This window comes from Taeniopygia guttata, chromosome 9 (genome assembly GCF_048771995.1).
Source record: "Taeniopygia guttata chromosome 9, bTaeGut7.mat, whole genome shotgun sequence".
Taxonomy (NCBI): Eukaryota; Metazoa; Chordata; class Aves; order Passeriformes; family Estrildidae; genus Taeniopygia; species Taeniopygia guttata.
Window position 1 is genome coordinate 7,277,439 of NC_133034.1, and position 15,533 is coordinate 7,292,971.

The following is a 15,533-nucleotide window of genomic DNA, read 5'->3' on the forward strand; positions in this document are numbered from 1 at the left end:
AGAGCAGCAGCCAGTTTGCTTTAATAACTGTGTTATGTAAGTAATTTGTTAGAGATCTCTGATCACTGCTAATACATTTGGAACTTCCCTGATTATTGATTTGGAGCCAAATACTCAATCTGTTGTGCTGCAGGCACCAGCTTTTTCTCATCTCTGTTTCTTGTGGCATCTTGGTACTTCCAATTTGTGGGGTTTTCCAGCAGCGCATATCTGACATCTCTGTCTCTTAGTGACTGATTCTGTCACTTTGTTTTCTGGGGGCTCAAGTGTTTTGCTGTTGAGTGATTCCTAACCCAGTCTTGCTGCTTGGCCTGTGTTGGTCTGAATCACAGCACTATGTTTGTCAATAGCCAAATTTGTGTTGTGTTTTACAGCCTCCAAGTCTCCTTGTGAAAGACTAATAAACAAAGGAAGTTTGTCACTGGGCAGCTCTGCATCTCTTCCTCCCCAGACAGGAAGCCGGGACAACTTGCCAATGCTGAACACAAAAATCCTCTACCCAAGTAGGTGTAACACCCACCACTTCCCACTGAGGCAGCCAACTGGAGCATGGGTGACTGCAGCACATGTGAAAACATGAAATTGAACTGCCAGGTGCCCTTTTGTGCAAGGTCAACCATGAGAGCAATCCCTTTGTGGATAATTGCAAGTGGAGGCTTGTAGCTGTAGTATTTTTCCAGTTTGTAGCTAAGACCTAGACACAGATTTTTATTAATGCCATGAAGTGGCAGAATTTAGATGCCAATTGCAAGGAGATACTTATCTCAAAGTAACCATGAGAAGGGGGCGATGATGCTGTTGAGAATGGTTTCTGAAGAATGGCAGCCATAGGTTGAGGGCAGCAGTTCCTTTATGTGAAGTGACTGGAAGTGTGCAGACTCAGCAGAATTCCTACCTCTCAAATGATGTGCAGCAACTTCTCCCCATCAGTGTAGCAGTATCTTTCCATCTCTTCGTCCAAATTACTTGTTCAAATTGCTCCTTCTGGAAGCAAATAATTTCCTTTCTCTCTGACAAACCTACTATTTGTGGGTCACCAGTTAATAATTTTAGAAGCAGGAGACAGTAATTCTTGAATTACTTGGATCATAGCTTCAGTCCTGCTCCTTTCACTCTCTTCACTGTATCAGGGATATTGCATGTCTCACCCTGAAACAAAAAAGCTGCTGCAGAGAGAACTCCTATTTCTTTTTTCCATGTTCTATACAACTGTGCTGCTAGTCTTAGGCAGTACACTGTCAGTCAGAAAACCTGCAGGCAGCCCCAGAAACCCTTCTTCTTGTGAAAAGAACTAACCTCTGGGGTGAAAGAAGGCATTAATGTTATTTGCTTTCTCCATGAATGACAGGGAAGAATGTATCAACTCTTGTTATCTTGTCCTTGAGATTGAAGTTACCTGTTTTCTGCTTATTATTAGTCATGCTCTTCTCCATGGTCAATTTTCCTACAGATATCCGTGCTGGCATGTCAGGTTCTTTGCCTGGGAGCTCTGTCATCAGCCGATTGTTGATCCATGCTGATCCCTTTAACTCTGAGCCTGAAAATCTGTGAGTATGCTCAGGAGCTGGAAGGGAGGGTGTGGGCATTTGCAAACGGACCTCAGCAGAGTGGGGGATTTGTTTATGGACCAAAGTAATGGACTGCAACAGCCGGGAGTTCCATAAATGGATCCATATACTGGATTTTAGAGCTTAAGGACCAGCTTATGGAGTGTGCAGTGACACACATCTGACACAGTTGGGCTTAGTGGTCTTTTCCAATCTAAATGATTCTGTGTGAGATACACACCAAATGGTACCAAGACTTATGAGTGGAAGTTTTGTTCTTCTGTTTGGCAGAGAATGTTACACTGAGAAGTGTGTCATGAATAATTACTTTGGAATTGGACTGGATGCAAAGATTTCTTTGGACTTCAACAACAAACGTGATGAGCACCCAGAGAAATGCAGGTGGGTTTCTTGAAATCATGACAGAAGAGATAAGTTACTGATTTATTAGTGATTCATTATGCTATAAGGTGTTTAAGTTGCTACATTGGTGCAGATTTAGCACATTGGTTCTATTTATGTCATCTCACTCAAAGATTTTTCTCCTGGGCCTGCTACTTAGCTATGAGAGAAGCACATCTCAATTCTAAATGCAGCAGAGGCTGGTTTTGGCATTGATCCTGATTCAATACAAACCACAGGTTTGGCCTTTTGAATACCTGAGCAACTACAGGATGCTTTGTGTAGCCTGGGATTGGCTATATTTGCTGTATATGAGTTAATACAGCCAAGCACTGTTGATGTCCTGGTGTATGAGATGGGCTGGGGCAGTCTGTGTATGTTTCTGGTATTGTCTGTTACTCATGCGTGATTCCTACCTGACATTTATTTAAAGGGAAGTAGTTGCTTCAAGTGGTCCTAGCACAGTGACCACTTGAAGCAATTGACCCTTTTGGAAGCAAAGCATCTTTGTGGTTTAGGATGTAGCAGGTACAATTTCAGTGTGAAGATTTTATTCCTTCTTAGTGAAAGGGTAAACATTTGTGCTGACTTTTTCTCTTTTTGCTTGCCCCCTTAGAAGTCGTACTAAGAATATGATGTGGTATGGAGTATTGGGGACCAAGGAGCTGCTGCACAGAACATATAAAAACCTGGAGCAGAAGGTCTTGCTGGAGGTGAGGAATTAGCATGTTCTTCTGTTCCTAAGACTGGGATGCCTAATTCCCTCTCCTTCAGACACTGTAATTTTTGGCATGGTGATTTGGCTTGGTGGCATTTGCCTGCCTGAAACAATGTACTTGGCTATGCGTCACGCTGAGCTAACTAAAAGTGACTTTTCCTGGTTCTGGAGCATAACTTGTATTCTAGGCCCTAAAGAGAAGTAGTATCCTCCTTCTGGAAGGTATTTGCTGTTCACAATGCAGTGTTCTGCATGGATAAGATTGTTACGTTCCATGGGGTATCTCATATGAACACATCATTTTTGATGGTGGGTGCAGTAGAAAGCTCTGAATTTAAGTGTGCTGTAATATGTATCCAGCTGGTAAAGAAATACTTTGTATAGGTCATGTACACCATAAACAGGTAACTTGCGGGAGAAGACCCTTATCACATGGATGTTTCAGGAGTTTTATTCCACTTTCTTGAGAAATAAATCTAGAAGCTTTGCCAAGCCTCTCGGGTGTGTCCTGTTCCTGTTAGAGGAAAAGAGTATCTCTCTAAAATCCATGTCTGCCAGAAGATGTGTGGCTCATGAGGCTTGAGTGGATACCTTCTACTCTTCTAGGCCAAGAATGAACAGGAAGAAACCTGAATTAATGTATTACTAAGATGGTGCTGGCTGTTTTCTGTTCACAGAGCATGTGCTCTGGCAGGAGGGTCTCTCTCCTGCTGGGCTGAGAGTAGTGTTGCCTTCATTTCTGTGCAGTGCGATGGGAGGCCAATCCCTCTGCCCAGTCTCCAGGGGATTGCTGTACTCAACATTCCCAGCTATGCAGGAGGCACCAACTTCTGGGGGGGAACCAAGGAAGATGATGTGAGTATTCTCTAAGACCATACAGGAAATGTTTCTACTTACTGTTGCTTTTGAGATCACAGCCTCTGAAAATAGTGCTTGGAAGAAGAGAGCAGGGGGCCTATCTGCATGCACCTTCTATTGGATGTGGCTAAGATACTGAAACCTAACCTTGAGCTGCTTTCATACCCAGGCAGTCTGTAAGGATTCAGAAAAAAAACATCACCAGAGCATTTGGACCTGCAGGAAGTTCTTTAGGTTGACCTTGTCACCACAGAGAAGTAAAGCCCCTTGACAGCAAAGGCAGCTAAATTCACTCAGAAATATTGTATTCTTTGGAAATTTTTTGGAGTACCTACTTTCAAAAGATTAATTGCCTCGTGACTTACAGCTTTCATGTCTGAATTATAGTTTAGACATTGGAAGCCTCCATTTTTCACTTCTAGCTCATTCCAGATCTTCACCTTCTAGCCTTGTTATTAATTTTATGCAGATTAAAAGCACAATTAAAAGCCAACCCCCAGGTCAGCACCAATAGGGGGTAAAGGAAACGTCTCCAAGAGAGCTGTGCCTCAGCCAAATTCTCTCTCCCTTGTATGTCGCAGACATTTACAGCCCCTTCCTTCGATGACAAGATTTTGGAGGTGGTAGCCGTGTTTGGTAGCATGCAGATGGCAGTGTCACGTGTGATAAACCTACAGCATCACCGGATTGCACAGGTATCAGCTGCTTTTGTGAGCTCTTCCTGCCTGCCCCCTCTCCAGCTGGTGACTTTGTAAAGCCCTTCTTTCTGCTCTCTGGTCCTCGGGAAGAGCATTCACCAGGGCTGGAAATCACATGCTTGGGGGCAATTTGAGTTTGGAATTGTTTGCTAGCATTCATTTTAGTAGGAGTTAGACCAACAACTCAAATACAGATTAGTCCAAAGGCAAAGCAGGTGTTCCCTGCTGCTCAAGGGTGAGGTGTGTCCTGCTGCCTAGATGTGTGTGCCTCAAGTAGCATTAAAGCTACAGCACCTGGAGAGGGGCTTTGAAATGCAGAGAATGGCTTATGCTTTTGGAAAATCAACCTTTTAGAGTTCTTCTGACCCAGTCACTCCTTGCAGTGCCGGACAGTAAAGATAGCAATCCTTGGAGAAGAGGGAGTTCCCGTGCAAGTGGATGGAGAAGCCTGGATCCAGCCTCCGGGTTACATTTGGATTGTTCATAAGAACAGGGCACAGACCCTCACCCGAGACAGGGTAAGAGCATCCTGAATTGCCTGTGCAGTACACATGTGTTTTGAAGTCACATATTTCTGGAGAGCCTGGAAAGGGCCACACATAAACATTATCTTTGTGAATGCAAGAAGCATATTTTATTACACACCATAAACACTTTGGGAAAGAATGTAATTAAACTTGCATTCACTACTTGGGAAGTATCATAAATAAGGTTGTTTATGCAAGCTTATTTTATTTCCTTTTCTAGGTGCCTTGTGACATTGTTTCTTAACGTGCTTGCATGCTATTTTTTCTACAGGATGCCTGCCTCGCCAAGTGCTGTGGATTGTCTAGATTCAGACGGTCAATGTTTTAATTTGTCATTAATGTTCAGTATCTGGCTTCATTGACCATGTAAAACAGTGTCTTATGCCTCCAGAAGTGTGTCAGTCTCATCTCATAATTTTCAAATATATCTGATGAGTACCGGCAGATAAGGAAGCCTCCTTGCTCTTTTGCTGTATGATTGAGCAGTGGTCAGACAAAGGAAAGGATAAAGACCATGCTGTGGCACAGACACACTTTGAGTCCTCCCAGCTCTGTGATTGTCCATGCATAAACAGTTCAGTTGAGAGCAGTTCTTCATACTTTCCAGCATAACACCCCTTTACCCAGCTTACAGAGCAAATCAGAGTCCTCTGCAAAGGGATTCACCTGCTGAATCACAAGAAGGAGTACAACAAAAAGAAAAAGGGAAAGTAGCCTGATACAGGCCTGAGGCACATTGCCTGGCAAGGGAATTACAAAGATGATAGTATGAAAGGAAAGCAAAGGTGGGCATACAAAGCCCCTATCATGGTAGGACAGGGCACCAGAGACCTCTTAACTGGTAGAGCAGTGGGTGTTGATCATAGAACCACAGAATGATTTGGGTTGGAAGGGACTTTAAAGGTCATCTAGTCCAAGCCCCTGCCTTGGGGAGGGACACCTTCCACTAGACCAGGTTGCTTAAAGCCCCATCTAGCCCGTGGTCTAAATATTGCCAGAGATGGGGCATCTACCACTTCTCTGGGCAACCTGTGCCTGTGTTTCATCCCCCTCATCGTATAAAATCTTTCCTTATACCTAGCTGAACGTATCCTCTTTTAAGTTCAAAGAGTGTCCTGTCAGCTCTAGTGTGAATGTTGTGGAGAGGAAACAGGAATAGTGCACACAATCTTTTGTGAAGGGTAAGAGATCTTCAGCATCACACTGACACTTGGAGGGACAGTGACTGAAGGAGATAGCACAGAGAGCAAGAGAGAACAGGATTGCTGCTGTAAAGGTAAAGGGAGGGAAAAAAGGAGAGGCAACCTATGTGTGGGCATGGTGGGAAAGGTGACATGAAGCACAAGAGATAGAGAAGACAAGGTAGTCCCTTGTGAGTGTGTTATGTGTTGGGCCATCGGAAACCACAGCTAGGAGTTCAGATGCTTGGCCCACCAGTTCCTAGGGAAGCCCAGTTTACTTCCAGATAAGGAGGAGCCTTGAACATTTTTCATTTCAAGCTCTGAAGTGTCTCAGTAATACTGAGGTGTAAAGGTGATACAGCTACTCAAAGAAAAGGTTGCCACCAGTAGAGAATTGTTGGATTTTTTAAAGTCTGGCTCTCAGTACTGCCCAGTAATTTTGACTGAAACTATGCTTAAATAGAAATTCAGCCAAGGCAAGCATGTGGCATGGAAAACTTCATCACAGCCACCTATTTAGCAAAGTTATAAGCAGCTTAACTACTGGGCCCTGCAGTGAAAAGTGCCTGTATCTGTACTGGGTTTTTATAGGAGTTTTTACAAGGTACTTTAGAGTTTGCTTACTGTGTTTTTAGGCCTTTGAGAGCACCCTGAAGTCTTGGGAGGACAAGCAGAAGTGCGAGTTGTCACGACCCTCCTCTTTCTCTCTGCAACCAGAGATCATGTCTGAAGAAGAATCCACCCAGATCATCCAGTTTGGTCAAGCTGCAGGTGCTCTGATCCACAGGTGTGACTCAACTTGCTTTTGGTGATTAGAGCCTCCTTTAGGGCCTAAAGTTCTTGTCCTGCTTCTTGTTTCTGGAGATGTTCCTGTTCAGCTACATTGCTGGTCCATGTCACTGAGAGGCGCATAATTTGTTATTCAGTGTCCCAGCTAAACAAGGACTAAAGCTGGATAAGCTTTCCTAGGCCATTTTGAACAAAATATGTTCTTTTTATGAGCAAACATGGATCCTTTAATCCTGAAAGAACCTGTTGCCTTTGAATATAAAGTAGTTTTTTCAGAAGAGAAACAAAAGCCTCTCAAGGAGCTCAGATGACAGCCTGTGTTGTTGTAACCCTGATGCCTAGCAGAAATTTTTGTACAACGCCCACAATGTATGCTTACCTGCTCATCCTTTAGTCAGGCATTCCGTAGGGCTTCTGAGAGAAAGTTCCCAGAGTCATTAGAGAAAGTTGCTGTAAGTGCAGCTGCCTTTCACATCACTCTAGTCATACTAAAATGTCTGGGTTGTATTTCAAACTGATCCCAGTTTGTGTGCAGAATTGACCATGTTCCTGTGAGAGAGCTGCATTTCCTTGCCTGTGCATGCTCAGTGTGGCAGAACTGCCCTGCTTTGCCAGAGGCTGTGCCTCTGCCATGATCCCGGCTCGGCTCATCACTTGGATGAGTGTTTAAATGGGATACCCGGTCAGGAGAGAGCTCCTGATTTGAACATATGCAATCTGATATGCTGATGCAATCTGTAATTCTCTCTTCAGTATTCGGGAAATAGCACAATCCTATCAGGACATGGAACAGGAGCTTGCCCATGCTGTCAATGCCAGCTCCAAGTCTATGGACAAAGTCTACGCTAAATCCAAGTCTACAGAGGTACTGCACTCACTTGGCATCTCCCATTTTGTCCTTGCTCCAGAGCTCTTGGTTTTCATTCTAGCTGACCAAAAATAGGCCTTGCTAGTCTAAGACTTCTTACTTTTGACTTCTCAGACCTGTGCACTTCCAAGCTTAACTTGTATATGAACTGCTTCCCTGCAGGGTCTGAACTGCAGCCTTGTTGTAGAGATGGTGAATAATGTCAAAGCCCTGCACAATGAGACAGAGCTGCTGCTGGCAGGCAAGATGGCACTGGTAAGGAGCACAAAGCAGGAGGAAAAACCAGCCTGTCACTTCCTCTCCTCTCCTATTGCCTTGGCCTAGCATTTTGCTGGTCTTGGGCTCTGTAAGTCAGTTTAGATGTTATTATCCAGGAATCATTTGCTACAGAAAATTTTGCTACATGAGTGTGCTGTGGAGCTTGGAGCTCAGATAATACAAGAATTGTTAACTTGGTCTGGGGCAGAGTACCTGCTCTGCACTTCCTATCAGAGGAACTGCTTTGTTAGCTAGGAATTTCAAGGCAAGGGCCTGGCTATGTTTTCTACCATGAGGCTTTTAACTCTGCCTTTCTTCTATTCCTGATCCAGCAATTAGATCCTCCACAAAAGGAGCAGCTCCAGGCAGCCCTGGCAGACATGGACCTCCAACTGAGGAAACTGGCAGACATCCCTTGGCTGTGGCAGCTTATGGAGCCCTGTGATGAGGAGGTGAAGAGGACCAAGGCTATTTTTCCCTAGCTGTTCTCTTTTTCCCTAGTTGTCTCTGTGTGCTTGACTTCCTGTTACTATATGACGGATGTGAGAAAAAATCATTAAGAAGGAAACTTGATTCCCTAGGGCTAAAGAAAGTAATTTCCTGCCAAGATCTCTTGCCTAATATGGGATCAGCTTTCTCTGCTTCCTTTTCTGTCTTGATGAGAATGAGTTTATGAATTTTTTTTGCTTTCTTTGCGAGATCAGGGAGCTGAGCTTGACAGTGCTTGTTGCTCTTAGTCCATTCCAATCAGTTTATGTGTGCTTGATTTTCTCCTTCTGTTTTTGCAGAACCAGATGCTGGATTATTCTAAACGCAGCCGCAGTGGCAAATTCCGTCTGGTGACCAAATTTAAAAAGGAGAAGAACAACAAAAATAAGGAGTCTCACAGTAGCATGGGATTGCCGGGTACCAAGTCTGCTCATTCATTGTATCTTTTTATCCCATCAGTGTGGTCACACCACTACCTGTTCTTGGTCTGTTTCCTCACACATCCTCTCCTTCTGTTTCATCTGCATCTTCTTGCAGGTCTAGTCAATCTTTTTCATGTGGCAAAATAGATTATTGCTCCCTTCTGACTCATGGTTCCCCTGTACCATGCCAATACTCCTGAGCAGGAACAGGAGATACCCTCTGAAGAGTTCTCCCCTACACTGTACAGATTTTCACAGCTATTTCAGAGGATGTTTAGGGAAGTGAATTTGAGGATTTCGGCATTTTAAATATAAGAATGACTGCGGGGCCCAAGTCCGCGTAACTCCAGTCTTTTCACTGCTTATTCTCTATGATACAGTAAATTATATTTTTCTTATTGATTCACCTTCAGGCTTTAATCAAGTTTCATGTCTAATTGGCTGGGGATCAGCATCATCACAGCTGCTTCCTGACCTTTAATCCTATTGGTCAGTAAATAAAAACTGGCCATGAATCAACAAATTGTCATTGAAGACACTTTCTCTTTAAATTGGTCTAGTTGATTTTTGGTTTACTGCTCTCCTTATGAAGGCTTTCTTCCAAAATTCAGAAGTATGACCTGTGCTGTTGGCTCTTGGGTCCTGTCCTCTGCCATGGAGTTGTGGGTACAGTCTCCTGTCTGACAGGCTCATGTTCATTCACTGCCTCCCAAAACTGGGAAATTTTATTATTCTCTTGTTTAGAGACTGCAAGAAGGTGGAAGTCTCAACTCTTCCTCTCTCCCTCAGACATGGGTGGGAGAGAAGTTGCCATTTTGTTTACCAATTGCAAGTGGTTGTACATAATAATGTGCGAACCGATCTGTGCTGTGATTATCCATCATATATTTTGTGAATCTGTTGTTTTGTACACAGAATTTACACAATTAATTTACTCTTCTTAAACATGGGGGTAAAGTTGAAAAAAGCTACCCCTATCAAAAGATATGCCATCTCATCAAAACAAATATGCACTTCCTCCTGGCTGTACTGCAGCAGGCCTCTTCTTAAGAGAACATGTCTTACCTTTTTTTGCCCTACCTCCTTCATTCAAGATTGAAGGTTGTGCTGCCCTCCCCTTAGTTAGAGACTGTGGTCCTGCTTGCCCTCCTGCTCTGGCCCTGAGTGCTGTGGTGTCCTCATCTCTCCCTGTCTCCTGGGATTCTGGGTACTCAATGCACTCCTGCTTTTCCATCTCTAACAGTTCACCTCTGGGGAACGGAGGAGGTTGCGGCGTGGCTTGAGCACCTCAGTCTTTGTGAGTATAAGGATATCTTCATCCGGCATGACGTCCGGGGCTCTGAGCTCCTGCACCTTGAACGGAGGGACCTCAAGGTACTTTCACGGTCGGCTCATGAGAAATAGCCAGCTGCATCTGCATGACCTCCTGTGCTGAATGTGCTTGGAAGTGGTCTGCCTGCTGTTCATTCCAGGTGCCTTGGCAAGATGAACAGGTTCACTACAGCCTAATTTTATTTTCTCACCCTTTGGGTCCCCTTGTTTTTCATAGCAGGGAGGTAGAAGAGCTGGTTGAGGGACCAGCTGTCCAGTTCTGCCACAGCTTCCTGGAGATATGATACAGTCCAGCACAGAGGTTGCCAATAGTGTTCCTGAGAGTCTCTGATTTTAGTGACAGAAGTTTTTCTCAGCTACTGTACCATCTTTGCAGAAGGTGCTGTAATTGGGAAGATTTGGTTCTTACCATGCAGTGACAGGACAAATGGATCATCATACTTCTTTGTTTCAAGAAAAAATGATTGTGCACTTTGATGAGGCTTATGTATGGAGAGAATCTTTTTTAAGAGGGCTTAGCAGCCACACTGCACAACTCTTCATCTCCTCACCAGGAGACATTGTTTCTGCTGAGAGAATTTGAAAGTGGTGGTTCTTTGCATGTAGAAGAGAGTTGTGTCATCATTCTGGTGACTTGCATAGACCAGGAAAACACAGTTGTTTTTGAAGTAGTGTGTGGCATTTGTTCAATGCCCCTTGAACATTTATTTATAATTTTTGCCATCTTCCCATGGTGAGGTTTGCTGTAACCTGTATAATTGACCCCTCTGCATGTCATCCACCTACAGCCTATGTTTATTGCATGGTGCCAGCTATCAGATGTGACTGGTTAGTTCTTCCTGCATGTTTTGGCTTCTAGATTGGGTCCTTGACATCTGTGTGCTCTTTCTGTTCTCGCAGCCTTTGACAGTCAAAACAATTTGTGTTTCTAGCTAACAGTCCACAGTTGTTTCTGTGCATTGCTCTGTACTCACTCTGCATTCCTTAGTAGCTTTTTGACAAGTGGTTTGAGGCTCTGTATATAACTCTCAGGTTTGGAATTTTTCTGGTTGGTTTCCTTCTCTCTCTGTAACTGGCTGACTAGTTTGTAACTGTTGCTTGGCCACCTGGAATTTCTTTCTGGCTTTCTCTTAGTGTAAGGTTTTGTTTTTTCTTACAGGACCTGGGTGTGACCAAAGTGGGTCATATGAAGAGGATACTGCACGGGATCAAGGAGCTGAGCCGGAGTACTCCTGCCAGCGAGGCTTAGCCTCTGTTTTCACAGCCTGTGTCTACCACTCTCCCTAACTATACAGCAGTCACCTCATAAAGCAGATGAGCTCACGACTATCTCTGCTGAACAGCCAAGTTTTAGCTGTTCAGAATTCATATCAACCAAGCATGGTGCTACTTTTTTCCTGTGGGGTATGGCTGCATCCATTGGAGAGGTAATTCCTCTGTGGCTGGCAGAACCTCCTGGAGACAACTCACTGTTTGAAGAGCCATGTCCTGTGTCGTGGGAAGTTCTTGTTCCAGGTGCAGTGCAGGACTCCTGAGAACTGCAACACAGATACTTTTACTGGATAACTTCATCAAACTAGAATCGTTCAGGTCAAAAGCTGTATTGGCCATTCTTAATTCAGGAGCATCTGACAGTCTTTTCAGACCCAAAACTTTCCTGCTTATCTGTGTGTCACACCTGTACTTAGCATATTTAAGTGGGACAAAGCCTCTCCTTTCATCTTGCTAATCCCTTTTTAATGCGTCTGTAGTTGTGTGTAATTTGCATCTGAAATTCGAAGCCAGTGCAGACCTCTTCCAATGAATATCAAGTGATTCTCATTCACTCATGCTTTTGCAACACACAGTGTATGTGTTTCAGATGGGGTTTGCACCAGCTGGTGGGGCTTTCTGCTGGGCCTGCTCTCCTCTACCAGCCAGGGGCAATGGTACAGCCTCTAGGTTTTCACCAAAAATGTGGTGCTGAGTCATCACGGACAATTGTTCAGAAATTCCTGGCAGTAAGAAAAGAAAATTCTGGAGAGACAAATGGTTACAGGAGATCAGATCTGACATTCCTTCTTCTGAATTCATCTTTGAGAGACCAGATAAACGGGAGAGGAAAGCTAATGAGCTGTTTGTGCTGCATAAGAAGGGAGATACAGGACAACTTGTTTCATCTTGCAGGAGGGAGCAATATGACTGTCAATGGCCAGGTGTAGCTTCCTGCCTGTTCAGTACCACTTCTGTGGCCACAAACACGAGAGCTGTTTCTTTACTTCAGCTTGCAGTGTACATAACTATTTCTGTCACAAAATATGTGATTTAAGTCTAGTACTTGTATCTTTTCACCCGTCTAGATTTCAGTAGCTTTTCCACCATGCTTCTCTTTCTTCTGCCTTGCTCCTTCACTCCAGGGTGATACAAAAGATTAGAGTAGCTCAGTTCTCCTGGGCTGTACCCCTAAAAGATTCCTTATGCTGTCAAACACTGGGGCTCCTGTAAGAACTCTGAGAGAAGGATTGTTACTGAGCAAATGAGCATCATAATGAAAACTGGAATATATTGATAAATTGCCTTCGGTACCAGCAACAGTGGAGCATGGAAAAATTAGTGCCTCTGAATCAGAGTTTCTAGATGGCTGACCTCAGTTGGGTGGCTGTTAAAGCCCAAGACCAGTATGCATAGTTATATCACCATCTTTATCACTGCAGAGGGAATTTGGCAACAGTCAGTGCTATAAAACTTGGGAGACAGGAGAAATTTTTAATTACTCTGTCATTTTCTGTGTATTATTTTTTGTTGTTGTTACAGAGGGGCACCAGTCTGACTATGGCTGCAGACAGAAAAGCCCACATACACAGTGGCGTAAAAAATAATTTGCTGAGGACATCATTCTTTTTTACTTGTAAGGGTTTTTATCAAATTGATATCACTTCTCTAGTCTAATAACAGTCAGTCAAATTAGTTTATATAAAGATTTGTCAGCTTACAAAGGCTCTGGGCTGATTTTATTTCAGCTGGGCAAACTCCATTGAATTCCCTAGTATTTCACCAGGGGTTATTCTGACTCTGCCTGTCTGTTCTAACCAGACACATCAACCATGTGTCTCTTCGCAGCGTGGCTAATAACAGGGTTTGCTCATGAGAAGGTAAAAGAAGACTAAACATGCTTGATCCAGCTAGAAACACAGTATAAATACTGTGGGGCCTGAGCTGGAAATATGTCCAGCCTTGCTCTGAATGTATTTCTCCTATGTATATGTTGGTAATTGCTTCCATAGCTGAATTTTTATTTATCGGTAAAGACTTCCTCTAACTTTATTGAATTCCTGAGGTATCATGTAAGTAGGAATTGCAAGCATACTGTATTGTCCCACTTGCTTGTTGAGGCACAGAGCAGTGTCTGGATGAAAATGAGGAGAAATCTCTTCAGGAGAGCCTCAGGATGCAGCCATCCTCAGCGGTGGTGTGCAGTGACCTCACAGTGTGTGCATCCCACTGTCTATCCCAGAATTGTGCGTGGCTGGGACATCCATGTGCCTTCCCAGGAGAGTGCAGCAGCGGGGTAAGGCAGGACTCCAGAGAACAGGTGAGATCTGTGTTTGTTCCTATATGTAGTGAAGGAGCTGTTCTGTGAACTTTCCCCAGCAGTCTAATAGTTAAAGATGCATAAACGATAAGTTCTTGCCTTGCATAATCCTGGCAGGATTAAATTCTTGCTTGCATAGAAACAGCTTATCTCTACACTTCCTGCCCAGAGTAACAGAGGAATCCAAAGAGTTTTTACATTCAGGTGTGTTCCTTAATTCATGCCCTATCTAACAAGACCTGATGGCCATTAGCCATTTGTATGAATGATGAGGCCTGCACAGATGCATTTTCATTTCTTTTGCTTTTTTGATCTGTGTCAATGCCTTCAGATCCTTTTTGTGCATGTGCACATGTATCAATGGGTTGACAGCCACTATATTCCTGTCTTACTTATCAGAGGCAGGAAGGGAGTTCTTCCTTCTTCTAAGAGCTAGAAAACAGGATCCACGTTTAACCTGAGTGCCTTTGAATATTTATTAAGGTTTAGATCTATGAAACCACAAAGGGTTGTAGTTCTGTGTGTCTCACTGGGAACAGTGCAGTTTCTGTTGGCGAGATTTTTGTGAATACCTGAAGACAATTTGTCTTGAGCATCAGTGAGTGCTATCTGCAAAGTAGGGAGCCAGGTAGAACAACTGGCTACTGCCTGAGTTTCTCTTCTGGCATCTGATAATTTTTTGTGGGAGAGAAACTCAGAAAAGACAATTAGTAAAAAATATGCTGCTTTGCCAAAAAGAGACTGTCCAGCAGTCTCGGGAGCACCAGCCTGAGAGAAGCTAGAACTGCACATATCATACAGGTGTTTAGCCCCTGAAGAAAAGCAACTCCTGTGAAAGCCATGCAGCACCTTCTGTTTGCATCCCTCATCCCTGGCAGTGGCTGCAGTGAGCTGGGCACTGAGTGAGGGTTTCTTCTGCTTGGAAGAGGCTTCAGTCTGATTTCTCACATTCTGGCACCATCATGGATATGTAATGGCAGATTCTGGGGAATGATGGCTGGGGCTAAGTGAGATTGTGTGCAGTGGAGACTGGAGGGAGGTTTGGCTGTTGGCAGTGCCCTGCCCTGGGCTGCCCTCAGGAGGGCTGGTACAGCCTCTTTGTTGTACCTTGTGGGATGTTGGCAGGAGCCAGCGCAGTGGCCAAGGGGAGCTGTGCCACTGGGTGCTTGGAGGTGCTGGCCTGGTACCTGGGAGCCTCCAGCTGAGGCCTTCAGTACCAGTGCTACGTCGGCTTCTGCACCCAAATTGTATGGAAAGCTTCGATCATTGTTTTAGTGTTATTTTAAAATGTGCATAATAGCGATGTGATTTATAAAACGGACTGTTTACAAGACATATTTTGTATCTTAAGATGTGTGTACTGTAAAAAACAAAAGGAAATGATGAAAAATGTTTTTCTACAACTGTCAGTAGTGACTGCATGTCTGTATCATTGTCCACCAACTGTTGTTCCTCAGGGGTCTCCCCACCATTCCTGCGATCCTGTTAAAAGCATCGGGAAGCAAGTGAATCCCTGTACAGTCTTGGGAAGAAGGTTTTGTGCCTTAAGAATGGGACCTGCTTCCCTCCTATTTATTTTGTTAATTTATACAGTGATTACCATGGAAATGTCTCTTGGGATTTTTTTGTACATAGTTTACTTGTTGTAAATATGTTTTTCTTGTATATAAAGTAAACCTGTTTCCGAGCTTCCAGTAAGGATTCTCTGTTACTGATTTTGTTGTGAGAGGGCTGCTGTGCCCATCGGATGGGAACCAGCTAATAAAACCTGTGCTGTGATTAAAGGGTTTTATCCTGGCTTGCATCAGAAGTTCAGAGCTGTTCCTTAGACAGGAGTGAAATGGTAAATATAAGTGTTGTAGGAAAATGTAAA

The 15,533-nt window shown here is 43.9% G+C and overlaps 1 protein-coding gene across 10 annotated transcripts in view; it reads left to right on the forward strand.

Moving 5' to 3' along the window:
- DGKD (diacylglycerol kinase delta) overlaps nt 1-15,444 on the forward strand; it is a 57,782-nt gene extending 42,338 nt beyond the window's left edge. For 8 of the 10 annotated variants that reach the window (XM_030279973.4, XM_030279978.4, XM_072933395.1 and 5 more), the window contains 14 exons: nt 375-503; nt 1,451-1,547; nt 1,839-1,949; nt 2,566-2,662; nt 3,415-3,522; nt 4,107-4,220; nt 4,607-4,741; nt 6,567-6,718; nt 7,474-7,585; nt 7,751-7,843; nt 8,179-8,298; nt 8,635-8,752; nt 10,001-10,131; nt 11,249-15,444. In XM_030279973.4, coding sequence (XP_030135833.1) covers nt 375-503; nt 1,451-1,547; nt 1,839-1,949; nt 2,566-2,662; nt 3,415-3,522; nt 4,107-4,220; nt 4,607-4,741; nt 6,567-6,718; nt 7,474-7,585; nt 7,751-7,843; nt 8,179-8,298; nt 8,635-8,752; nt 10,001-10,131; nt 11,249-11,338 — 1,607 coding nt within the window. In that variant the 3' untranslated portion in view covers nt 11,339-15,444. Of the gene's footprint in view, nt 1-374; nt 504-1,450; nt 1,548-1,838; nt 1,950-2,565; nt 2,663-3,414; nt 3,523-4,106; nt 4,221-4,606; nt 4,742-6,566; nt 6,719-7,473; nt 7,586-7,750; nt 7,844-8,178; nt 8,299-8,634; nt 8,753-10,000; nt 10,251-11,248 lie in introns of all 10 variants that reach the window. The other 2 variants (XR_012057370.1, XM_072933391.1) reach the window with 2 other exon arrangements.
- Nucleotides 15,445-15,533: the final 89 nt, after the last annotated feature.